General features: G+C 43.5%; 1 protein-coding gene across 6 annotated transcripts in view; it reads right to left on the reverse strand.

The window, feature by feature from the left end:
• PDZRN3 (PDZ domain containing ring finger 3) overlaps nt 1-25,231 on the reverse strand; it is a 225,558-nt gene that overhangs the window by 50,953 nt on the left and 149,374 nt on the right. The window contains exon 1 of one of the 6 annotated variants that reach the window (XM_077325201.1): nt 17,959-18,233. The exons of the other annotated variants lie outside the window; for them this stretch is intronic. Coding sequence (XP_077181316.1) covers nt 17,959-18,027 — 69 coding nt within the window. The 5' untranslated portion in view covers nt 18,028-18,233. Of the gene's footprint in view, nt 1-17,958; nt 18,234-25,231 lie in introns of those variants that run through there. 6 annotated transcript variants of the gene reach the window in all.

Genomic DNA, 25,231 nt, shown 5'->3' on the forward strand with positions numbered 1-25,231 from the left:
TTAGATTGTTCTAGTGTGCCAGATCAAATGAAATGGATCCTGGCCTGGACTACACTGGATTCAGCAGCCTTTACAGCAGCCTATTGGATGGGATTCCTGAATATGAAGCTCAAATACTTTGGCCTCCTCATGAGAAGGAAGGACTCCCTGGAGAAGAGCCTAATGCTGGGAGCGATCGAGGGCAAAAGAAGGGGACGACAGAGAATGAGGTGGCTGGATGGAGTCACTGAAGCAGTCGGTGCGAACCTAAATGGACTCTTCCGGGGAATGGTAGAGGACAGGAAGGCCTGGAGGATCATTGTCCATGGGGTCGCGATGGATCAGACACGACTTCGCACCTAACAACAACAAATTGGATGGGATAAAGCTTTCTTATTTACGAGCAGGAGCAAAAGGAGAGGGCCAGTGGACCCCCCAGATCTCTGTGCATTTTGAGTTGGAAGCGTGCTCTTGAAAATCCAAACATTTGCAGAGATGTGCTAAACTTGAGATCTACAGAGATCATGAAATTGCTTGTCATGGGACTAATGCTGGTCATAATAGTGACCCTTTGGTGTTGCTGTGGGCAAGTGACTATCACTCCCTGGAAGAATAAAATCAGAGTCCAGCAGCACTTTTAAGACCAACAAAGATTTATTCAGGGCATGAGCTTTAGAGTGCAAGCACTCTTCGTCTGCACTCGAAAGCTCACACCGTGAATAAATCTTTGTTGGTCTTAAAGGTGCTACTGGACTCTTATTGTGCTACTTCAGACCAACACGGCTACCCATTTGAATAACTCCCTGGAAGACTGATTCAAATGGCTGTAAGGATATTTTTGAAGTGTTTTACTTCAACTCCACAACATTTTCAGTCATTGCACTGAAAACAGACTGAAACACAACTGGGAATTACAAAAAGATCTAGTGAATGCTTTGCACATGGAAGACATATTAGGGATATTTGGGATGTCTGAAGGTCCCCAAGATATGGAAAAAGAGCATCCATGTGAATCCAACATAATGTCATGCTTTCCTGGGAGTTATTTAGATTTCTATTAGTGTCACATTGTTTGACATGTCAAGCCCCCCCACATCCTACTAGCAAGAGAACTTCAAATGTTAATGAAGAATGAAAGATTCCAAGAAGTTGTCTATTTTACCTCAGGAATCCAATTACAGTGGTCTCATAGAGTGTGAAGAAGTTCAACAGCATAGCACATCAAACTCAACAGTTCCTTTGGAGGGGAACATTTTAATTAGAAAATGGGCAATTGTATGGTACATAGTCATTCTCCAGTATCTGGTATACGGTGTGATAATATTCCATGCCAGTGTGATTCGATGTTTCCTGATCTGGGACCAACTGAATTGAAGGGAGAAGACAGGAAGTCATATTATCAGAGTTATGTGACATGGTCATGGACAGGAAGAAGGGTGATCTAGAGGTATGGCCTTGCCAGTGTCAAAGCTATGACTATGGGCAACACACCAAGAGAGACAGGGATAGGGAACACACCAAGCAAAAGAGATGTACCACTTAAGGAATAAGCCAATGGCTTGAAGAGCCTTCCCCACCTGCCTTGCCTTACCATTCTAATGTAATCTTTCTCTCATCATGCATAATATTCTCGCTCTCTCTGTTTGTGTACCAGCCGTAAATCCTTCTAAAAGTGAGGGAGAGTCCCTTTGTCCATCTGCAGGCCTCAGCCCCTGTGCTGCAAACACTATTTCAAAGTTTCTCATCTCTTCTTGTTTCTTCCCTAGTAAAAAAGAAGTCTTTCATTATGATAGGATGTGCAGGCATACACATTCTGTGAGATCCACTGCAAGTACCTTTAGGACTATTTTTAATGTATTACCTCTGGTGTTTTGTCCTCCAAATCCAGATTTTGATTTTGAATCCTAATTTGCAGCCCTTTATTCTTAGTTCTAGTTAATGGCTTGGATCCACAGGGGGAAGGACTTATGCTTATGCAGTATTTCTCCTGGTCCTCAAATCCTGATGTAGCTCCAAGTGCCTCCTGAAATGCTGCTCCTGGGGGACAAAAGCACTTAAGGGCACATTGGATTACAGGAGAATGGGGACGCAAGGAAGGTAGAAATCTTTCTAGCTGTGCAAACGCCCCAGTGAATCTAACTCACTGTTTCCTCCAGCTGAATAACTCCCTGTAAAATGTATGCATTTTTTCTTTGTTATTTGTGCACTAACAAACCAGCATTATTTGTAAATTAAAGGTAAAGGTAAAGGTAACCCCTGTGCAAGCACCGGGTCATGTCTGACCCTTGGGGTGACGCCCTCCAGCGTTTTCATGGCAGACTCAATACGGGGTGGTTTACCAGTGCCTTCCCCAGTCATTACCGTTTTTTGTATGTGTATGCATATAAATATTAAACATAAGAGAGACAGGAATTTTTTGGTAAAAGTTCAGCTATGTTGTGACTAGGTGTCTGAAATGTCCTGGCCATTTGCAACAATTGTTTTGTATAAAGTACTTTTGATTGCAATAAGATCTTAATTATTTCATAGGAATATAGATGGAATGACAGCTCATCAACAGTAGGCGTGTTCTGTGTAATGTGCTCTATCCTTGTTATCTCACACTTTTGCAACCACATAGTTGCCCGAGGTCTTGAAGTACCACTGTGTTGGAACCCACTTCTACTGAAAGAAGGGGTTTTCACTGGTTTCCCCCCCCCCTTACATTGGGTTTCATCCAGACAGATTTTCCCCGTCTCACATGTCACTTCAGTCTGTGAAACACAACTTTCCTGCGCCCTCTTTCATGCTACAGCTCATTAATCTCTTCAAAATGGGGATACAGGAAACCCTTAGGAATAGAATAGCTCCTGAAAAGCACCATTAGACCTGGCAACTATAGACTGATCTCCAGGTTACAAAGTTTAGTTCTGGAGAAGATTGCCACTTTGGAGGGTGAGGCACTCTAGCTTTATACCCCACTGAGGTTCCAGTTCTCCCCCCACCTCATCCTACTCATAACTTCACCCCAAATGCTCAGGAATTTTCCAACCTGTAATTGGCAGCCCTATATCCGAGTACAAATGTTAAGAACTGTTAATGAGCCTTCCTATAATACACTAGAGCCTCTTGTGGTGCAGGGTAGTAAGGCAGCTGAAGCTCTGACCATGAGGCTGGGAGTTAGATCCCAACAGCCGGCTCAAGGTTGACTCAGCCTTCCATCTTTCCGAGGTCGGTAAAATGAGTACCCAGCTTGCTGGGGGTTTAAATGGTTATGACTGGGGAAGGGAATAGCAAACCACCCTGTATTGATTCTGCCAAGAAAACGCTAGAGGGCGTTACCCCAAGGGTCAGACATGACTCGGTGCTTGCACAGGGGATACCTTTACCTTATAATACACTACGAATTCTTATGCTTTTGTGGAGCATCACTAGTACTGTTTTTCCTTGTAGAATTTTGGGCTACATGAACAGAATACATAAGCAATCTTCAACTGTATGAGCAGAATACACAAGACAAAGCGTACTTCCTTGCTTCCACGGTTGCCTTTCCTACAGTCTTCTGTAGCCCCTCCCACTTATGGTCTTTTAGGCTGGTGGGCACAAGAAGTAACCACACGAAAGGACAAATGGTTGGTCTGCAGAAGGAGGAAGTGGAGGAAATCATTAAAAATCTTTCTTCCCTGCTCTGCAAATGGAATACTCATTCCAATAGAGGAGTTGCTTCTGCTGTACCCACAGAACATGCAGTAATTTACAAGTTGCAAGACTGAATTTTAGCCAGGAAGAATGCTGCCATGCCACATTTATGCTACCAAGACCTGGGTAGCCCAGTCTTGTTAGATCTTCAAACCTAAGCAGGATTGACCCCGGTTAGTATTTGAATGGGAACCACCATGGAGTGTCAGGGTTGCTACACAGAGGCAGGGAATGGTAAACCACCTCTGATCATGTTGTAGCTAGAAAGGTCCTATGGGGTAGAATCATAGAATCATAGAGTTGGAAGCGACCTCATGGGTCATCTAGTCCAACCTCATGCACTATGCAGGACATCCCTATCGCTCATCCACTGTAACCTGCCACCCCCTTAAGCCTTCACAGAATCAGCCTCTCCGTCAGATGGCTATCCAGCCTCTGCTTAAAAATTTCCAAAGATGGAGAACCCACCACCTCCCAAGGAAGCCTGTTCCACTGAGAAACCACTCTAACTGTCAGGAACATCTTCTGGATGTTTAGACGGAATTTCTTTTGAATTAATTTCATCCCATTGGTTCTGATCTGTCCTTCTGGGGCAAGAGAGAACAACTCTGCTCCATCCTCTATATGGCAGGCTTTTAAATATTTGAAGTCACCCTGAATTGGCTGTGACTTGATGGCAAAAACAGACAACCATTTAAGGAGTTAATCCTAAGAACAGTTTCCTGGGAGTAAGCCCCATGGAGTAGATTCCAGTAGGCTTCTGAACAGGCCTGCTTAGCATTGTACTATAAAACTATCATGGAAATACTTTAACAATTGTACTACAATGGGCCTGACTTTGAGAAGAGTTGGTCAATGGACTATACAAAAGAAGAGAAAGAAATAACAGGAAAAGAGCAAGTTATATGCATGGAATGGCCATCCACAGCACAGAACGAGAAGGCTACAGCAGACCATTACGGCAACACATGATCTATGTCCCTAATCAAGACTAGATGACATACTAAGGTGAAAAATGGGAGGCCCAGGCACAAATCCAAATGGAAAGTCTTCCAAGCAAGAGAATGCAAAAGACATCGAAAACAGCCACATCAATCATGTGGATTAAAAAAAAATCTTTTGTTTCTGATGGACAAACAAGGGCGAAAGGAAACGAAACTGAAACAAATGTAACAATGAGACATTGTTGGTAATTTCAATGTGTGAAAGATACAGGGGTCGAGTTTATAACACACTGATTATGAGCCATCTTTCTTATTTTTAGAGCTGAACTGCCTATTCCCTGTGGGGGATGTTTTCATGGGATGACATTAGTGAGGCCAGAGCAGCCATATCCTTCAGCTTCACTAAAATTATGTTTTAATTGATATTTGTTTTAAACGCTGTAAGGAACTTAAGGAGGCAATATTTCCTTCTCTCATATTTCTACTCAGGACATTTATGCACAGCCCACCCAATTTGAAAATAAGGGGACATGTTGTGTTTGTGTCTGCTTTTTTGTTTGCTTAACAGTAATACTTAGCATCTGTTAAACGGAGGAAAGGAGAATGATAGAAACCACTACATGTTCTCATTGGGGAAAAAGGTGGGGCACAAATGAACGAACTAAATTTACACAGTGAAGAATGAGGCAAACAAACTGTTGTATGCTTTTGCTTTCTAACACTTGCAACTTCAAGGGATTGCGTAAAGGATCCTGCAGAGATGCGTGAGTTGTTTCCCCCCCAGGCCTTGTAAGGTGGTGAAAATAATAGACAAACATATACTAAAGGATATCAGGAGAGCTTTGGTGGTTACACCAAATCCATGTAGGCCAACATCCTATTTCACACAACAAACATATAAAGGTTTCTGGGAAGCCCACAAGCATGGTAAGAATGCAACAGCTCTTTCTCACTGTTGTCTCCCAGAAACTAGCACTGCCATATGCCTGCTGGCACTCCATCTGTCAGTGGGAGAAAGATCTTTTAAAAATATCGGTCTCAGCAATGGTATGATGTCACTTTCAGGAAAACCCAGGAGAGATGTCAGTGAGTCTTTCAGAGGCATGACATCAGTTCTGGGCTTCCCTGGAAATGATGTCATGCCATCCCCACCTCCTATCAGTCTACTGCTGGTTGTCTGGCTTGGCCAGCAACTGATATTCAGAGGTGTTTTGCTTCTTGACGTATTACATTTAGCCATAATGGCTAACAAACATTGATCTATCTTCAGCAAATTTATCCAGTCCCCTTTTCAATGGCCCCTGCAACAACTAAACAATCTACACCAGGGGTAGTCAAACTGCGGCCCTCCAGATGTCCATGGACTACAATTCCCAGGAGCCCCTGCCAGCGAATGCTGGTAGGGGCTCCTGGGAATTGTAGTCCATGGACATCTGGAGGGCCACAGTTTGACTACCCCTGATCTACACTGTTGGCCATCCCTATATTTCGTGGCAGTGACTTCAGAAACTCATCAAGTATTATGTATGTCCCATTGTCTGTCAGGAATAAACCGTCCATCAGCATCACTGTGTGCATCCACAGGGCATCTGCTCTCTGCCTCCTGCACTATGTAATGCCGCCATCAGTTTTAAGGGGAGAGAAAGGCCTCTGGGGGAAAAAAAAAGAAAAAGTGATTACTGTATTCTCAGCATTAGGAGAAGCTGGCTTCCTTTTGGTTTCACACATTTGTATGCGTTATACGGCTTGTCAGTTGTTAAGTCATTGGCAAATGAGACTGAGAAAACTTTGGTGCTTAAGGAAGCATAAGAAGCTTTCCTTTTGTCAAAACTCAATCCAATCCCTGGGATTTGTCCTACAAAAATGCCAGTCCTGTTAGACTACAGCTGTCTCTGTCCCATTGGGAGAGCACACTTTATGGTCTGATTCACTTCTTTAGCCACTTTTTAAGAAGTACGCATTTTGAGGAGGAAAACCCCACCCCAACTTTATAGCAAACGTGACACCAAAAGAGCCTGTTTTCAAAATCTCCCCTCCACCCTCAGAATCTGGAGAAAGAAGGTTCAAAGTACAGGTTAATTCTTTTTTACAGCTTCATCTAATCCTTCTTTTATTTCTTCTGGAATTGACAGTCTCCTTTTTAAAGGAAGCAGAATTGTATTGTTTAGTAATATACTGATCCCATGTGTGCACTTCCCTTTTCTCTTGTAAGCTATTCACGATGAAATAAGTGAAGACTAAAAAGAGAACGCTTTATTGAATGAAGCAAAATCCACTCATCAACTCTAAAAATATTTAGCTTTCAATAGGAAAAAAAATCCCAAGTGGGAAATTTCAGGACTGGAGAAAATAACACTAAAATCATCGGTTAATTAGATTGAACTTTGCATGATATCTTGTGGTGTATATCCGGACACCTGAAAGTTATATTTTGTCCCTTCAGTTTGTCAGCCTGGCTTAATACTGAGAGCGAAGACATTGTATTGGACCTATTTCCCTGGTGTAGCAGCAGCTGAGGAGGGCAAATGATCTTAATACTGATTGACAGCTCTATTTCTGCCTAACTTCATTTTTAAAGTAAATCTAACCTGGTTTAACTGAGTAACATGGAAGGAAACAGTCAGGATGAGCTTACTGATGACCAGGGATTGTATAAGGTTGTCATCCTCCAGGTGGGATGCCAGCCTCCAGGCGGGACCTGGGGACCCCCTAGAATTACAGCCCATCTCCAGAGTATAGAGATCAGTTTCCCTGGACGAAATGGCTGCTTTAGCATTATATCCTGCTGAAATCCCTCCCCCACTGAAATCCCCCCCACTCCCAGCTCCGTACCCAAAGTCTCCAGGTATTTCCCAACCCATAGGTGGCAATCCTAATTACAACAGTTCTTCGGACAACAAACATAAATTCATCTGGAGACAACAGCCATTTTGGAAAGTGGACTCTATGGCATTTCACCCCTCCCCTCCCCAAACCCTCCCCTCCTCAGGCTACAGCCCAAAAATTTCCCAGCCTGGAGCTAGCAACCTAGGATTGAGTGAGAACCAAGGATCTCTTAGATTTGACTGGGCTTGAAGGGGGGGGGGGAGATCAGTAGGCATGGAGAACTACATCTAGCTGCATAAAAACAGATGTTTGCATGCATGTATAACAATCAGATGGTTATGGGTAGTTCCAGAAGGAAGACATGTTGGTCTGCAGTAGAACAACTGGATTCAAGTCCAGAAGCCCCTTAGAGACCAACAAAATTGGTCTCCCTTATCTGATTAAGGGTGCTTTGAAAGCTCAATGGCAAGGTGCAACTGGACTTGATTCTGGTTGATGATTATAGGGTTACATTTAGTATTGTGGGATGGAACAAGGCTAGACCCTTGGACTTTTCTTTCCTGGTCCTCTCAGTTTCTGTTTTGCAGTCAACAGCCTGTTCTCTTACCCTGCAACTAAAGTAAATAGGACTTTGATTCATATATAAAAAGATGGTTTCTTATATAAAAGTATGCACCAAGACACCTGGTTTCAATCTATTTTGTCCCATGCACTTTGGTATGTCCAGTGTGCTGGCCTTCGAACTATTGGGACGAACATATAGACATTAACGTTGTAATCTAATTAATTAATTAGAAAGGGTAGGGTGTGAAACTGGGGTGAAAGAAATTGTCGAATTGTTGTCTAAACTTTGCAATTATTATAAGTTACTCTTTTTACAATTTCACTATTAGTTACTAAGTGGTTCTAATAACCTGCTCAGGCTCAGCTTCTTTGCCTTCCCCCCCCTGTTGTCTATTATGAAGGTGGTCCTTTGATGCAGATCTCTTTCCTTTGATGCTAAGTAGTTTCTGTTCATTGAAATGCACTAATCTTGTTTGAACAGAAACACAATGCTGGATGAATCTGCTCCACAGCAAAGGATCACAACACACAATAAAAGGAATTATGCAGACATTAGCTGTACAGATACCCCTTAAGGTAGAAAAAAAAAGACTTACATATACTTGGAGCCATCAAATTGATAAATCAACCTTAGTACAGACTGTTAAATGTATCAAATAGTAGGTGGCTAACGGACTATTTCTATGACTAGGCATCAACTTTTACAACCATCAAAAAGAAAATCCTTTTAGTTCTTAGCCATTAAACATCAACCTTTAAGTCAATGTCATAGAGATGCATTAATTCCTAACTTAATGAAAAGCTGAACCCCAAAAGATATACATGTTGAATTTGTTTGAAATACAACAATGAAAGGGAATAACAATCACCTTGGTTTACTCACTTTACTTCTCCTACACATATTCACATGAAGATGCCTTATACTGAATAAGGTCATTGCTTCTCACACTGTTTTAATACCAGAGGCTTTATGCCAGGCTGCAGGTTGGAGTTTGAGTTGGGGCAGTTTGCCGTATTTCTTCCTGCTCCTGCACAGGGGGGCATCTGGCCCGGTGCACATTGTCCACCCCAGATTTGTGCTCCTGCATGGAAGCCAGGGCAGTGAAGTTCCCAGTGTGGAAGCGGTCAGTATTCACTGCTCTTGACTTGTGGCAGCTTTGGGCACTCACATCACCTGCTACCTGATCTTTGTAACTGGAGATGCCATGGACTGAAACGGCACCTTCCCAGATGCAAAGCCATGACACCCTTCTTGATTGTTCTCCACACCCCTTCTATCAGCAACACTGGCCAGCTATTGAGGTAAGTATTTGTCCACCTCTTCCTCATTTAAATAGCCTCAGACTGATGAATTAAACAATTCCAAGGTTTCAACCAGTGGACTGCTAACAGGCAATTTCTATGACTAAACATGGACATTTTCAACCACCCTGAAGGACAAAGTGTCCCGTCAGCAAATATTGCTCCAGATATCCACATCAGATGCTCAGTTTTGGTTGGTTAGTGGTCAGTCAGCTGATAAGGCTCTTCCTGTTCCCAGCCTGCTGCTATTCTGTACTTTTGGATGCATCTGAGGCACACTTCTGCTGGAACTGGGAAATGTAGCCCTCACAGTTCTAGTCATTGGACGCATCAGAAACAGCATTTGAGATGCCAGAGAAGCACTCAGGATGACAAATGAGGTTCTCTTTCCCTCTCCTGCCTGTTGGCTGGCTGGCCGGCCACCCAGGTATCTGGAAAACTGCCAGTATGCACCTGGATCTACCACAGTGGCAGTAGCCATGCAATACATGACTTGGGGAGCTGGAAGGAGAAAACAATGAATATAAAGATCCGTAATAGTGACAAACAAAGTCAGTTGGATTTTGAAGCAAGTTAAAAAAAATAGTGCTCTCCTCAGTTTAGGTTCTCTTTCTTTCTTACACCTCTATCTCCAAGAGAAAATATTTGTGAGTTTAATGACAGAAGATACTATAGTGAAATATGAAACAAGTCACTTCTGGAGGTTGCCCATGCATGTATTTGCTATTTTGCATGTAGCCTTTCTCCACTCCGTGACTTTTCCCAGTCAGGATCACCATGGGTACCCAAGTCAAGAAAACAGGAATAAATTTTTATTAACTCTTTGTTCTCCAGTCTTCTATTGGCTCAGTGCCAATATACACAATATTAGGGTTCTTTTGCTGCTCCTGAAAATGAGCCATGACCTTCCGTTTCATTATTAATGAACACAACACAGCCCATTTATTAAACCTGCACTTTTTCCTCTGCTCCATATGCTTGGTTTTCCTTCCAGTATTTGACATGTGACAGTAATGTTCAGAGCGAATGTCCCAAGTGCTTCCTCCCCTGCGAATTCTTGCCACCTGCTTCATAGTGTTGAACAGATGTATATATGTAAACCACTGCAAAACCTTTTCCAGCCAATCATTTATCATTTTTGAAAAGAAAAAACATTATTCCTTTTGAGTAAAGCACAATAACCACACCACAGACCCCATTTTCTACACAGAGTCCAACTGAGGTGTTGCATTATTCATCGTCAACTGAAGAGGAAAATTTCAATTGCCAGTTTCTAGTAAATGGCCTAATTAAGAAAGGGGAATTCGGAGCCATGGACGGGCGCCACAGTCATTAAAGGCAGTTTTCTCAGCAGATTATGAGCCTCCAGTCTATCCGTGAGAACACTGAACTAATTCAACTAGAGAACTGGCCTACAATAAAGTGTTTGGACTCAACATCTTATTGAAGCAAACATATGCCTCTTTAGCAGTATGTGCATAAGGGCAACTCACCATCAACCACAAGGTTAAGTTCACGTTCTATCACTTTAAAAGTGTAAACTCCCCCAACCTCTGCCTTCCCAGTGGAAATGGACATATGAAGCCCATAATAATTACGACTGAGTCAAAGTGGTTTTTAAAAGTTTCATTTTTTTACGTGCATTGTCAAAAGTGTCCTTGGTTTTGCAGTGCACTGCCCTAAGCATCCTAAAGCATCCAAGAAAAGTGTGTATCCAACCTTTGCTTGAAGACTGCCAGTGAGCCATCCATTCATGGCTATTCCTAAGCCCCCCCCCCCCCCCGCCCTGAGTTTGGGAAGATGGCTTACTATGCTTGGTAAACTCCCCAACACAATTTCCCAGAATCGATCTGCAATCAAAACATAAGATGGTCCTTGAAATGACAAACTCCTGCTTGAGAGCCACTGACAGGCAGACATCGTAGAGCTTGACAGACTACTGCTCTGATTCAATAGCTCCGTTCATGTGTTACATATGTGATGCATGCACATGTGAGAAGCTGATTGTGAGAAAGAGCTAATGTGTATTCCCTTTACAAATGAAACTGGGGACCAGTAACTGGATCAATGTACGGTTCAAATCATGCATTCAGTTGTACATGTGTTGAATGTAACATGAGAATTACTCAACTTGAGTATCAGTAGCAATCTAGTCATTTCTGTAAATGGACTGAGCATGCATTCACTGTAACTTTTAATGGGTATTTTAATGGGGATGAAGACTACTGTTACCTGCCACGAGCCTACAGGTAGTGGTGGGAAATAAATCCAACAACAACAACAACAACAACAACTTATAAGAAGGATCGGTATAGGGCAGTTCATGTTTTATCCATTCTAAAATAACATGGGCAGAGAGGTCATGCAGAAAGTTATTAAAACATGTTGTCTAGGTTTTAGCTGAACCTTGACTGGTTCAGAGGCTTCCCCAAGTAATTTAATGCAAGATTTCAGAGTTCCCATGAGTTTTCACATGTAGGCTACCTCACCTTCTTCATGCACAACACAGGTAGGTGGGTAAGACAGAACACATTCTGGTTTTGTATGATTCACTTAACTATTTGATTCATAACACTCAGTGTTTGACATGAAAACCAAGATTCATGAAAATCCGATTCTAATCTAATTCTAATGATATAGATCCAAAAAACTCTGCTTGTATAACAGACTTTTGCCTTCCCAGAAATTCCCCAAGTGAGATGGCAAGAATACCTGAGATATATCGGTGGACGACACTTCTGTTTACATAAGGGGAAGGGTTAGATCCAACCCAGTGGATATTTCATTTTTGGGGGGAGGGCTTTTGGATGAACAGGGGGAAAATATATGTCAATAATAGGTCACTCGTTCTCAGTGGTTCTCAATGTAGGGGTCGCGACCCCATTTGGGGTCACGGGGCCCCTTAGTCGGGGTCCCCTGGTTGGTTGCTGTGGCGGCGGCTGGGGGTGGCGGTGGCAGCGGCCACAAGCGGCAGAAACTGGCAGCAGCAGCCGCAAGCAGTGGCGACCAGCGGTGGGGCAGCGGTGGCAGGGCAGCAGTGGCGGGCGGTGGCAGCAAAGCTATTGCAATGGCCGCCTCCATGCTGCCCGACTGTTGTGTGCTTGCATGCACACACAGCCCACGCACGCATGTACACCGCTGCCGCAGTTGGGGTTGCAACAGAAAACAGAACCTATCCCGGGCTATATTAAACAATTTCACAATGAATACAAATAAACATTTCGTATCTCTTCTTTTTTTATATATATATATATATAAGCACAACCAGTTGGGGTTGCGGCATCGGAGCGGTTGAGAACTGCTGCTCTAATGCCAATGAAATCACATTAAATTTTGTTTTTATACCCCACTTTTCTCTACCCCAAGGAGTCTCATAGTAGCTTACAATCACCATCCCTTTCTGTCCTCACCTTAGAATAGCGATCCCCAACCTGTGGGCCGCGGACCACATGTGGTCCTTCGACTAATTGGAGGTGGGCCCCGAAGGACGCCTTCTCCCCCCCCCAGCCCTTCACAACACACTTCATTGTTGTGGCGTGTCTCTATCTTATTTTGAAGGGATGTTTAAACATTACCATAGCGACCAGAGAGCGTTAGGGGAGTGGTTGAGAGTAGAGGAGTAAACTACCCCCCCCCCACCGGGCCTCAGTAAAAGGCGTTGAGTGGTCCCCGGTGAGTGGTCCCCAGCGTTGAGTGGTCCCCAGTGATAAAAAGGTTGGGGACCACTGCCTTAGAAGATAGGTAGGGCTGAGAGAGTTCTGAGAGAACTGTGACTGGCCCAAATTCATCCAGCCAACTTCATGTGGAGGGAGCAGCAGGGAACCAAACCCTGTTCTCCAGATTAGAGTCTGCCACTCTTAACCACCACACCATACTGGCTCTCAGTAATTACAATAGTAGGGCACTGTAAATAAACAGATCTGCCACACTCATGGGGTCCACAACAATCCTAATACAACCCCCACCTCATTACATGGCTGCCTACAAGACTGAAGAGTTTTTGTCATAACAAATAGGAATGCAAGAGGACAGCTTTTTTGAGAAAAGGGGCAGTGTCCCCTACCTTTTTATCCACCACCAAACTGTTAATATTCTGGCTGAAGAAAATATTTGGATATGTCTATATTATCCCTAATGATTATGGTAAAAGCAACCGGGGGGGATGCCTTTTGTCAGTGGAAAAATTGAGGAGAGGAAAAGTTTACAGTTTTCATTCCCTCTGTGCGCTCCTCCTCCTGTGAAAAGGCAACTCCAGAGGCTGCCTTTGGGAAAGATTTTAAACAGTCTTTTGAAATTGCAGTGGAGGAATACATAACATGAAGTCTGAGCCTTCGTCTACTCAAGTATCCTGTGCTGGCAAAGCATAGTTACACACGATATGCTTAAAATAGGGACAGGGATGGGGAGAGTGTAAATTCCATTCTCAGTTGATCCCCGTGAACTTTTGGCAGCCTGAGCATCTGTCATGTATGAATATGTCAATTCTTTCTCTAACAAGGCCCCAATTATGGGAGCAATCAAACTCCATTCAATATTGCAAGGGGTTAGCCAACAATTTCAGCTCTCTTATGAAAATACGTTACAGACTCATCTGCCTAGATATCGACAGGGAAGTGGGCAGGCAGAGAGGGATGGGCAGTCTCACAACAGCTTAGAATATGATCACATCGCTTGCCTTCAGCTGTAACCACAGGCAGGCCTTGCCAAGCACCCAGTGACAGACACCCAGCAATAGGATCTTCTAAGCCCCTTTCCAGAACACCAGAAAGCGAAAATAGCCCTACACAGTCATGAAATTCTTAGCCAATGCTTCACAGGACTGTTGTGCAGATAAACTCAGTCATGGAGTTCTTAGTCAATGTCTCATAGGACTGGTATGCAGAAAGAAAAATCAAATGTACATTGTAGACAGGTAGTACTGTATTCACTTAGGGTTGCCAGCCTCCAGGTGAGGAAACCAAAGAGCTGAAGATGCTGACAGAGAGGCTACACTTGAATTCCTGACAGGTCGTTTCTTTTGCTGAACCGCCAGGTGAGGACTGGGAATCTCCTGGAATTATTTCCCAAATACAGAAATCAGTTCCCCTGCAGGAAATGACTCCTTTGGTGGGCGAATTCCACGGCATTATCCTCCACTGAAGTTCCTCCCTTCTCCAAACCCTGCTTTCCTAGGCTCCACCCCAAAATCTCCAGGAATTTCTCTTCCTGCTGTTAGCAATCCTAGTTCACTGTAACGGTGAGCCATTCTAGAATTCCATTATTTTGACTTTTGTAGTACGATAATGTATTGAAAAGCATTTTCATTTCTCTTGTATAATATAATTCTTTTGCAGCCATAAGTCATTTCTGTTATTTTTTTTCTAAGAAAAAATGTAACAGTTGCATCTGTCATCTGCCCCCGCCCTTTCCCTTCGCAGTGGGTGTGGAATTGGGTTAGTTATATTGAATTTTGCCGCCATTCTTGTCTTAACTTTTGTATTAATTCTATTATGTTTTATTGTGATTTTATTTTTTTAGGGGATTGGTTTTTATGTGACCCACCTCGAGCCTCTGGGGGGAGGCGGGATATAAATTAAATAATAATAATAATAATAATAATAATAATAATAATAATAATAATAATAATAATAATAATAATAATAATAATAATAATAATAATAATAATAATAAGCGCCAGGGAGAAGTAAGGCAGCAATGAGGGAGAGCCTTTCTTATAGAACTACATCAACAAGTTCATGCAGGTCTTTCCTGCGTCATCCACTAGCCATAGTTCCAATAATCACATGATCACAGCCACTTTATGGGATTCCACAAAGCCTATGCAGCAGGGGTGGCCAAACTGTGGCTCTCCAGATGTCCATGAACTACAATTCCCAAGTACCCCTGCTACAAAGGCTTTATTTCAGTACAGTACTAGAATTTAATAAAATATTTTGTAAAAGCCTATTATCCCACCAGTTTTAAATCAGTTGGCAACAACAGGTGTATCAGCAGACCCTATAAGATGCTTTCTGAGGTAACAGCAACCAATCACGAGGAGGGATGTGAATGTCTGAGAAGAAAAAAAAACTGGCCCTAGAAGTTGATCCCAAGTACTGGTGAAGCATCAGTATTGTGGCCCAAAAGGCCGACTAGGATGGGGGCGAGCACTTGGGAATCAACCTAGGGCCTCTAAGAGCATCAGGAGGGTTATCAGCATGGCCCTCTTGAGGCTGTTGTCTAGCATAAATGTGGTCGAGCTGCCATCATGTGCTACTTGAACAAATGGCTGATGGTGCTCCTGAAGCGTTTCTTCATCACAGGGCTGGCCACTGGCTTTATCTGAGCACTTTGTAGGCTTGGCGTTCAGGCTATAAACTGGCTGAAATCCAAGACCTTTAGTTAAACTTAGTCATAGATCAAGCCACACATAATCCAAGAGAAGGACCAAAATGCACACCAATAAGCACTGAATTGGAAACCTGAGTTCTGTCCAGATGCGTCTGAGAATGCCTCATGCAGAAACAGCCAGCTCTGTTCCTTAAAGTTGTGATCGGTCATGATTTTCCTAATATAATGAGGATAGTTCTTTCTGAAGTCTTCAGAGAATGGTATCCAATAATAGTATCAGATGAAGTGCTTTCGACTTTGAAACTTGGAGAAACTGCTGCAGATGAGGCACCTGGGATTTTCCCAGACATTAAAATTGTCCCTAAGAGCAGTCATGATTGGTGTCCAAATCCCTTATTATGAGAACTCGGAAAGCCTACTAGTTCACCAGGAGTTATGCTAACCAATTCTTCTTGGTTTGTGTTTATGCAATTTTTGAAAAATTCCCAAGTGCAATCCTAAAAAGAGAGCCAGTTTGGTGTAGTGGTTAGGAGTGCGGACTTCTAATCTGGCATGCCAGGTTCGAATCTGCGCTCCCCCACATGCAACCAGCTGGGTGGCCTTGGGCTTGCCACGGCACTGATAAAACTGTTATGACCGGGCAGTGATATCAGGGCTCTCTCAGCCTCACCGACCCCACAGGGTGTCTGTTGTGGGGAGAGGAATAGGAAGGCGACTGTAAGCCACTTTGAGCCTCCTTCAGGTAGGGAAAAGCGGCATATAAGAACCAACTCTTCTTCTTCTTCTAAACAGAACTTCTCCCTCCCTTGTAAGCCCAGTGGCGTCAAAGGACACCGAAGAGCATGATAGTGCACAGAATGGCACTGCAAAAGTCCTCAAGTCCTCAACATGAAAACAAGCGGACGCTGTAGGCTAATGCCACTAATCCTTGTAAGAAGAATCACAAGGAGAAAGAAGGCAGAATAAAAGTTAAATAATAATAATAATGAATAATAATAATACCGAGGCCCGATTTTGCTGGTGATTATTATACAAAACCTGTTCTCAATACGTTATCACATTGCAGAAAAACCTTTTTACCTAATAAAAAAAATCTGCTCCCAATGCACAGGGGATGCAGTTGATAGAAACGATCATGACAATGGGCATGCCTATCTGCCTGTAGTTACAAAGTTTTCCACGGAGCTATGGTGTCCTCTGGGAGGTGTAGAAGAAATAGATCGAAACGGGTGTTTAAAATTTAATTGTGTTTCTGCCAGCACGGACTACAAGATGCGTTTTATTCACAAGGTACGGAGCGACTTGAATAGTTCTACAACAAAGACCACATCACTTCTACTGTGATTTGTAGCACCCTCTGCTGGCAAGTGTGCAAACGAAACTTTTTTTTGCATCTCTTCAACAGACCCTTGAATGGATTTTTACATTTATTTATTTAAAGCAGACGGTACACTTAAACTTATTATATGTGCAGTTACGTATAGTGGGACATACGTTCAAAGTTCAGGCATATCTTCTACAGCTAAGAAAAGGGAGAAATATGACAGGCTTTAAATCTTAAAAAGTTCACTATTTTCTTTTTAAACAGCAGTTACCCTTCCTGCCTAACATTTATTTTTTTTATTATTGATTTTACTGGTGCTGAAAATCAGTTCTCTGTCATGCTGTTTCAGGTTTAAGCCAAGTCTCTTTAAAAGAGAAGAAAGGAAGTGGCTACACACAGCTAAAGGTTTCGTTTTTTTCTCTCTGTGCTTCCTAGGCAAAGAAACTGAGATACTAACCCGGCAGTCATTTCACATGGGATCATCGCCAATCAGCAGAAAGATTTTTACATTGAAAAGCAGCACAGGATTCACAGGAGTTATGCCCAAGTCAAAACACCGGTAGGAAAAGAGTAGCATGAAGTCTGAGCGGAGCCCACGGCTGTCCCCATTAAGAAACATCACAGGACTATTGGTGAGCAGGGACCAACCCTCCGGCAGCATCAGTCATCACACGTCTTCCCTGACTTGTTCAAACAGTGCCGTGGCCAAGCCCTGACCCTGGCGGGCGATCTTTAACTCAGCAACATGCTGAGAGCAACCTCTGCGGGTTCACCGGCGGGCTTGCTTAATTCGCATGCAATACTGGATCGAGAGGCATTCGGCATCTACATTTGTTGTGCTGGGAAGAGACATGACAACAAGCAACCTGGAGCCTCCCGCAGATACGAATGAGAGCCCATTTGAGACAATCTCCTCCCCACCGCATTATAACAGCAATCACAACAGCGGCAATCGTCCTGAGAGCAGGATCACACGCCTCTGTGCTCAGAATGTAAATCAAAGGGCTTTACCTGGCAAACTTCATACAGTAATTTGTACTGCTCCTCTTGCTTCTGCAGAGTGCACAGGCTGCATCCCATGTTTAAGAAAACTGTCTTCCTTACTCACTGGTAGAACCCAGGGAGTTGCTGTTCCCGAGCATGCATGCAGATATCCCTTTGGCACGCTGAAGTTGTCAGAGCCAAACCGAAATGATTCACATTGGTGATGCTCTGAGCACTGGCAGGGAACTCTATTTTTCCCCCCTTAATGCTTTCCCTCCTCCACTCACAGTACACAACACTCCCTCTACTGCTTTAGTCCAATGCACATACTATATACTGGCCCTCATGCATATTAATCAGCTCTCATTGACTATTCATAACAGACAGTGATACGGAAGCTATAATTGCCGCCTATGACAGCTGAAATTCCTCTAATTAACAAGCCAGCACTTCAGTAGCAGGGCATAATAAAATACACTAACAATTCTGTAAACCATTTTGTAGCAATTACAAATAAACATGACTGCATTTTACTGGGGTCCCTAAGGATAATCCGTAGCATATTTAAGCAGATTACAAATACATTTTAAATGTTAAGTCATAAGCCAAAACAAATCTACTGCTTACAACGAAACTATTACAAGCAACATTAAACAGTGCAGCAAAGTTAAATAAGGCACTCCTTAAAACAGTTTAAAAGAATTTCTGCATGGCTAAATGAAAGTCTATAATTAATATGCATTTATTGCACTCAGACGTTTCGGAATGGGGTGGTGATAGAAGCAGCAGTAACTGATGTGGGATGAATTCTGCACCTCATTCTCACTGCTGCAATTGGCAGTATCAGAGAGGCTCAGAACACACGATACTTCAAATGGACTCCATTTGGCATCAAAATGGTTAAATAGTTTCAAAGCATCCATTAATGGCATTTATCCATGCCCATGAGCATGGGGCACAGCAGGTAAATAACCCATGAAGTCCTCAAAGGGTGTATATCACTTGATTTCACAGCAGCACAAATGCGATAGTTGCTTTTAAGATCCCAATTGTTGCACTAACTGGCCCCAATAAATATGTACCAGGAAACCTATCTTTGAATAAGACAGGCATCAACAGAAATGGTATTTACTAGCTGAAAGCAGCTGTGATGCCAGGTTCACTCTTTCATTACCTTGACACATATTGAAGAACAGGTAACACCATTCAATTTAGTGTCTGACTACTATTGCCTCCTTGGTGGCTTACAATGGGGTCTCTATCCATACTCTGTGCTTATTCAACATGTGGCATTTCAGCAAGTGACAATGAGCAGTGAACAAAAGCAGATGAGTCAATAGGCATCTTTCCTATGGGTGCACATCAGCTCCCAGCAAAATACTCATAACAAAAGTAGTGATTTGTCAAGACTGCAGGATTGTTTAAGAAACAGAAATCACTCCAGCTACAGTTCTCCTAGTTGTGAGGACATCTGCAAGTACACGGTAATGGGCTCCCAGTTTGGTCAAGGTCCTAGAAATATTATACTACTAGGGGCAAAGCCCATTGTCTCCAAGAATACAACAGGCGCTAGAGCTTGGCAGTGGGAAGAGGAAGGGGAGGAGTTGTCCAGTCTGTAAGGGCATGGGGTTGAATGTGTGTGTTGTGTGGGAGATTGTAGTGGCATAGTGGCAAATGAGGGCATGGGTGTGGAGATATGGGTGTCAAGAACCTGTGGTTTAGAATGTTTGTTGAGTGTGGGAGAAGACTGACCTTTGGGAATTGACATCGAAAGGCCCCTCTGCCCTAATACACATGGGGTAGTCACAGTACACAGGTGTCCACCCTGTTCCTTCTTCTCCATTTTTTTCACTGTTGATAAAATGTTATGTGCCGACATGCTTCTTTTATCGTTGCTCCTTAGAAGAATGGATTTTTGTACCCTGTTGTTTACTACCCTTTTTCATTCGTCTCCCCACAACAGTCAACCTGTGAGGGATGTGGGGCTGTGAGAGGTCTGAGAGAACTGGGAATGGGCCGCAGTGACCCAGCAGGCCTAAGGTGTCTCAAAGCATTTTCCAGTCATCTTCCCTTCCTCTCCCTCTCACTATTTACAGTTTCAGGCTGTAAGTATTTATTGAGATCTTCCTGCACTTTCCAGACTCATAGGACTGATGCTGGTCTGCCTATCTGCGCCCCAGGATACAAACAGTTGCTGCGCCCCAGAATACAAACAGTTGCTGTATTCTGCGCCCCAGAATACAAACAGTTACCAGCATAGCCCATAGCCCAGGAGGGATACGCCTGCACTACTCCCTCCCAACTGCAGGCAAAAATGGCTCCTTTGAAGGCTGGACTCTGAGGCATTGTACGATTTTGAAGTCCCACCTCCAAACCTCCAGGAATATTTCCAACCCAGGGGTAGCCAACCTCCAGGTGGGGCCTGGAGAGCTCCTGGAATTACAACTCACCTGCAGAGTATAAAGATCAGCTCCCCAGGCAGAAAGGGATACTTTGGAGAGGGTTGTGGTAGAGAAGAAACATTTAAGGCCTCCCACACAGGTTGTTGTTGAATTGAAAGACGAGGCCTACTGCACAGGGTTGTTGTGCAGATGAAACAGGAGACAAAAGAGCCAGTTTCCTCTGTAGAATAATGCTGTGCAGTGGCCTCAAATCTGCAGAGCGTTGCAAAGAGAGTTGCAAATCTGCAGAGAGTTGCACACATGGCTTGGCTGTGTCTAACCCCCAGCCAGAGCAGTATTATAAGTGAGAAGGGGCTTTTCTGTAGCCTCCCTGTCAACCAACTGTTTGGCAGAAGGGGAAAGTCCCCCCCCTCAAAAGGAAGGCCCTCAGTCTCCCCTGCGTTGCTCTTGGAAAGGCCTCCCTCCCCTCAGTCAGGGCCTGTCAGAGGCTCCTTCACAGCAGGCCTCAAGGGGGGGGAGCACACTCATGAGCCTCCTGGCAGCTCTGTCAGGGTTCTGAGGCAATTTACAGTTGGACATGACAGTTAGGACAGCCTTGGGGTGAAAAGGGCTGGCACAGCCTGTCCAAGCCGCTGTTCTCACCCCCCTTGGCAGCCCTTCTGACCTCCTCTCCCTTTGGTGGTCAGAAGCAGACTGGCAGCCATTTCTCCAGATTGCCCCTGGCTGGATGGAATTTTGGTCTGTCCTGGTAAGGGGCCGATCGGAAGGCGCAAAGCGCCTTCTGATTGGCCCCTCCGCTTGTCAGTCCAGGGCCATGGGACCAATTATTGCCCCTCCCCATCACGGACTGAGCCCACCCCAACACCCCTTACTGTTTTATTAAGAGGGAAAAGATAAGAGGGAGAAGATGGGGCAGGATTGAAGCCTGTCTTATTTCAACAGCCTTGGAGATTCCTAACAAGACAGTAAAATTTGCTGTGAAACTGAATGACTCTACTGTCCATGAAACCAGTGGGTTGTGGAGGTCAACCAAAATCTGCCAGTTCAATCCTTCTTCAGTCCCTTCTCAGTGAAACGAGAAGTTTCATAAGATGTATTGCCTTTATTCTTATCTTTGTACTATTTTACAAGTTTGGCTTCTTTCACCACAGCACACATGTTCAGCACAGAGTCGCTGTTCTAGTTTCCAGAAATCCAAAAATTACTGGTTCCATTTGAGAACCATTGGAAAATGCATAGCACGGGATATGGACCACTGGAAAGACATGGCAGATTAGAATTCTAGGCTACTCACAGTTGTTCCTGCATATATCTTAGTGCTGGTTTTGCATATTCACTATTCTTGGGTCAGAGACTGGTTAATCACATGCTTAAGCTTTGTGAAACATTGCATGTTACTTCAACTTAAAGCAAATCACTATGCAATTAAAAGTGAAAAGGACTTCATGCAGCAGAATCTCTTGCCAAAGAAGGCACAGATTACGCCCATGCTTACCAATGTTAATTTCTCTGGTAAACTCTTTTTGAAACAGCCTGTCAGGCTAATTCCGCATGGTGGCGGCCATGCTGGGCTGCTGCCATTCTGGTACTGTGGAGCTTTATGCTCTGCAGCTTTCTGTGTCCCCGTGGAGGACACATTTCAATGGAGCACCTGGTCCCCCGCTAAAATGTGTCTCCCCAGGAAACACAGTGGCGACTGACAGGTTCCACAGCGCAGGGGGGCGGCATTAAAAAAATGTTAGTTTAAAAAAAAATTGCTGCAAAATGAAAAAATACCCAGTCTGCCCCCAGCGAGATGAGGCAGGGTGAAGCCATTCAGGAAATTTTTTGCCCCCTCTGGGCCACGATAGGATGGGGAGGAGCTGGACTTTCCAGGCTCAGCTCTTCCTTATCCATACAGGGCTGCTGTTGGACAGGACCTGTTGGGCCCCACTTTAAAAAAGGGAATGCAAATTCTTCTATATTTCCTTCAGGCAGGGAAAATGAGAGCCTGATCCAGGGTAGGCCCAGGAGTGAGCTGGAGTGAGCTGGTCCAGCATCAGCATTATGTGGAAGTGGGGATTAGCCCCACTTCCATATGAGCTCCCTCTCGACCTTTTCCACCCATGCGAAATTGGCCTCTGAGGGTAAAGAGGAGTATGAAGTTGACTAGATCCTTGATTATTGGTGTGACACAGAGCAAAATTAGACATTGCAAGGGAGAGAGAGGTAGATAATATGACAAGTCACTACTTCATTGTCCCTGACCTTTCTCTAATCAGCCTGATCCACCATACTTCTGATGTCTTCGGGATGTCTGATTGGCTTGAGGAAGTTGTAAGCACTTAGTGCCTTGATTTTGGAAGCTTTACAAAGTCCTCTGTCACATATGTAGGAAGCATATCTAACCAAGTAGATACAACTATTATGCAGACAGACTGGGCAATTCCCCAAAATACTAATATCTAAGCTCTCAATCCCCTCAATTGCAGCTAGGGAGAGTACAAAGAGCTCTGCCACATCTCTGTGGAAAGCGTAACACTCATATTCCTGTGACAGATGGAATATAGTTTGATGGGCTGCACTACAATTGCATTTTGGACCTGGTATTTTGCCCCAACTTCCATACTTTATGTGGCAAGCCAAATCCTGCGGGCTTCTCATTGGGAGTTCATCAGGTTATAGATATTGGGTGGAACTGATTTCATCTATGTTTGCAACTGTTGCAAACTGTTCATTCTCTAGATCAAATTTTTGTGATAGCAGGATTTCTGGAGATCTTATTGCCCAGTGCCAGGCATGTCCGTGGAGGGGCAGCTCTCTGTTTTCAATGATCTTCCTTTATTCACCCTACCTGCTCTATCACAAAACTGTAGAATCACTGCATTAAAGCAATGTAACTAATTGAGAAACAAAGTTTAATTGCCGAAGGATTGTTAATCTATTCAGAGGATTAAAATATAAAGTCTAACCTCTCCTGCTGGCACAATTATCACTTTTTATAGAATGTGTGTGTTCATAAATTATGAATAACTTCTTGAAAGTCAGCATGAAGAATACAATGTGAATGTCACTTTCCTAGGGTAACAAAAAGCTGCCCTTAAAATGGAAGATTAGTCACTTTCCGTGTTGGATTTCATGCTGAAATGTATTTTTGTTGCTTTTCCAGAATACAAGCTGAATCCCAAATTCAATACTTCACTCAGGGGTCAAACCCAGGAATTTGTTGGTAACAAGCAGACAATTTGTATGATATATATGTTTCAGGAGTAGTATGCTAGGTTTCCATAGTTGTCTTCGGCTATTTCATCTTGTAAACATGTCATAAATGATAGACTGTTACTGGGGGGGCAGGAGGGAAAGAAATGAGAAGAAAATCTGCAATGCCGCCGGATAAATATATTTCAGCAAATGACTTGGGAAACAAGGGTTGAATCCAATCAATGTTTCTGCTGGTAGGAAATGGAGGATACCCACTGATTATCAACAAGTTTATCATGGGCTCATGAAGCCTGCATGAACAAGGACATGTGCAACAGAGGCTGTAGTAATGAGTGGAATTAGATTAGACAGAGGAAAAAGTTGCCTGTGGATTCATGTGACAAGGCTACAGTTCCATGCATACCTACTGAGACCTACAGTGTCAGCCTAAGTAGATTCCTGTCCTTTCAAGCACAGTGATTCCACAGTGATTGATGTAGGGTGTTAACTCTGCTTAGAATGACATTGTTGAACACACTGTTCTCCATAGGACTGACTAAGTCACAATGCCTGTACCCAGAAGTTGAGTCTAAGCCTTATCCTACCTTTTTCTACACTTGTATGGAGAGCAAAGGAGAACAATCCCTACAAATGGGGTTTCCAGCTCTGCCTGGCAACAGGTAGGAGGGTTGAGGGGGTCTCTATCCTGGGACAAAATTTAAAATAAAAATAAGGAAGTTCTTGCACAGAAGAAGAATCTTCTGGTGATTCTTAGAGCTATCTGGAAGTAACAAAGGATAGCTCAAGAAATCAGCAGGAAATCTATGGTAAAAACTTCCCATTTTACCGTGAAATTTCCGTGAAGCTACCCATTACTTTTTAAAGTAAAGATTAATATTTTTTTTCTCCTGTCACTGCTGGAAGTAGCGGTGAGCCATGGGTCCTGGGGGCTAGGTGGGGATTCCCACTTCCACCAAAGGCCTGGCAGCCCGACTCTTCAATAGTTCCATTTTGCATGGACGATGTCAACAGGCCTGCGTCCACCTCATATTTCCTTGGACGAGACAGGAATTGCAACACCTAGCTAACAAGGTCAGGAGGATTTAACAGTGGCTCACAACTGCCACTGAAACAAATCACTTGCTTTGTTTTTAGAATAATGGATAACAATAACAGGTACCCAATGCTATCCAACAGCAGTCTCGCGTAAATATAAATGTGTACTAAAATTGCACCTCTCTTATGTAGTTTCAAAACTCAAATGTAAAAGTAAATTCAGAAACATTTATTTTCTAGTTCTTTACTGTTTAAGTCGGGTTTTCTTAACCAGGGTTTCATGAAACCCTGGGGTTTCTTGACAGCCCTGGAAAGGCTTCCCAAATGGGTGGGAATTAACTTTTAAAATATATTTTTGAAATTTGTTAAACATTATTCAGGTGATATGATTATATCTGGTTATGTTGACCCCGCCCAGTGGCCTGGAGAGGGTGACAAGGGGAGGGGCCCCGGGTGGGCATGTACACAGCTATGCTTCCCAACCATATTCTGCATGATCATGCCACTTCTGTCGTTTATTGAAGCCTGAAGAATGTTTCAGGGGTTTCTCAAGGGTAAAAAAGTTGACAAAGGTTTGGATGAAGCATCCAAGACCATGTAATGATCTGATCAGCCTGAAAGACCAATTAGCCTTTTCTGAATTTGAGTTTTTCCCCCTTGTG

This window comes from Paroedura picta, chromosome 3, assembly GCF_049243985.1.
Source record: "Paroedura picta isolate Pp20150507F chromosome 3, Ppicta_v3.0, whole genome shotgun sequence".
In the NCBI taxonomy this organism is placed as follows: Eukaryota; Metazoa; Chordata; class Lepidosauria; order Squamata; family Gekkonidae; genus Paroedura; species Paroedura picta.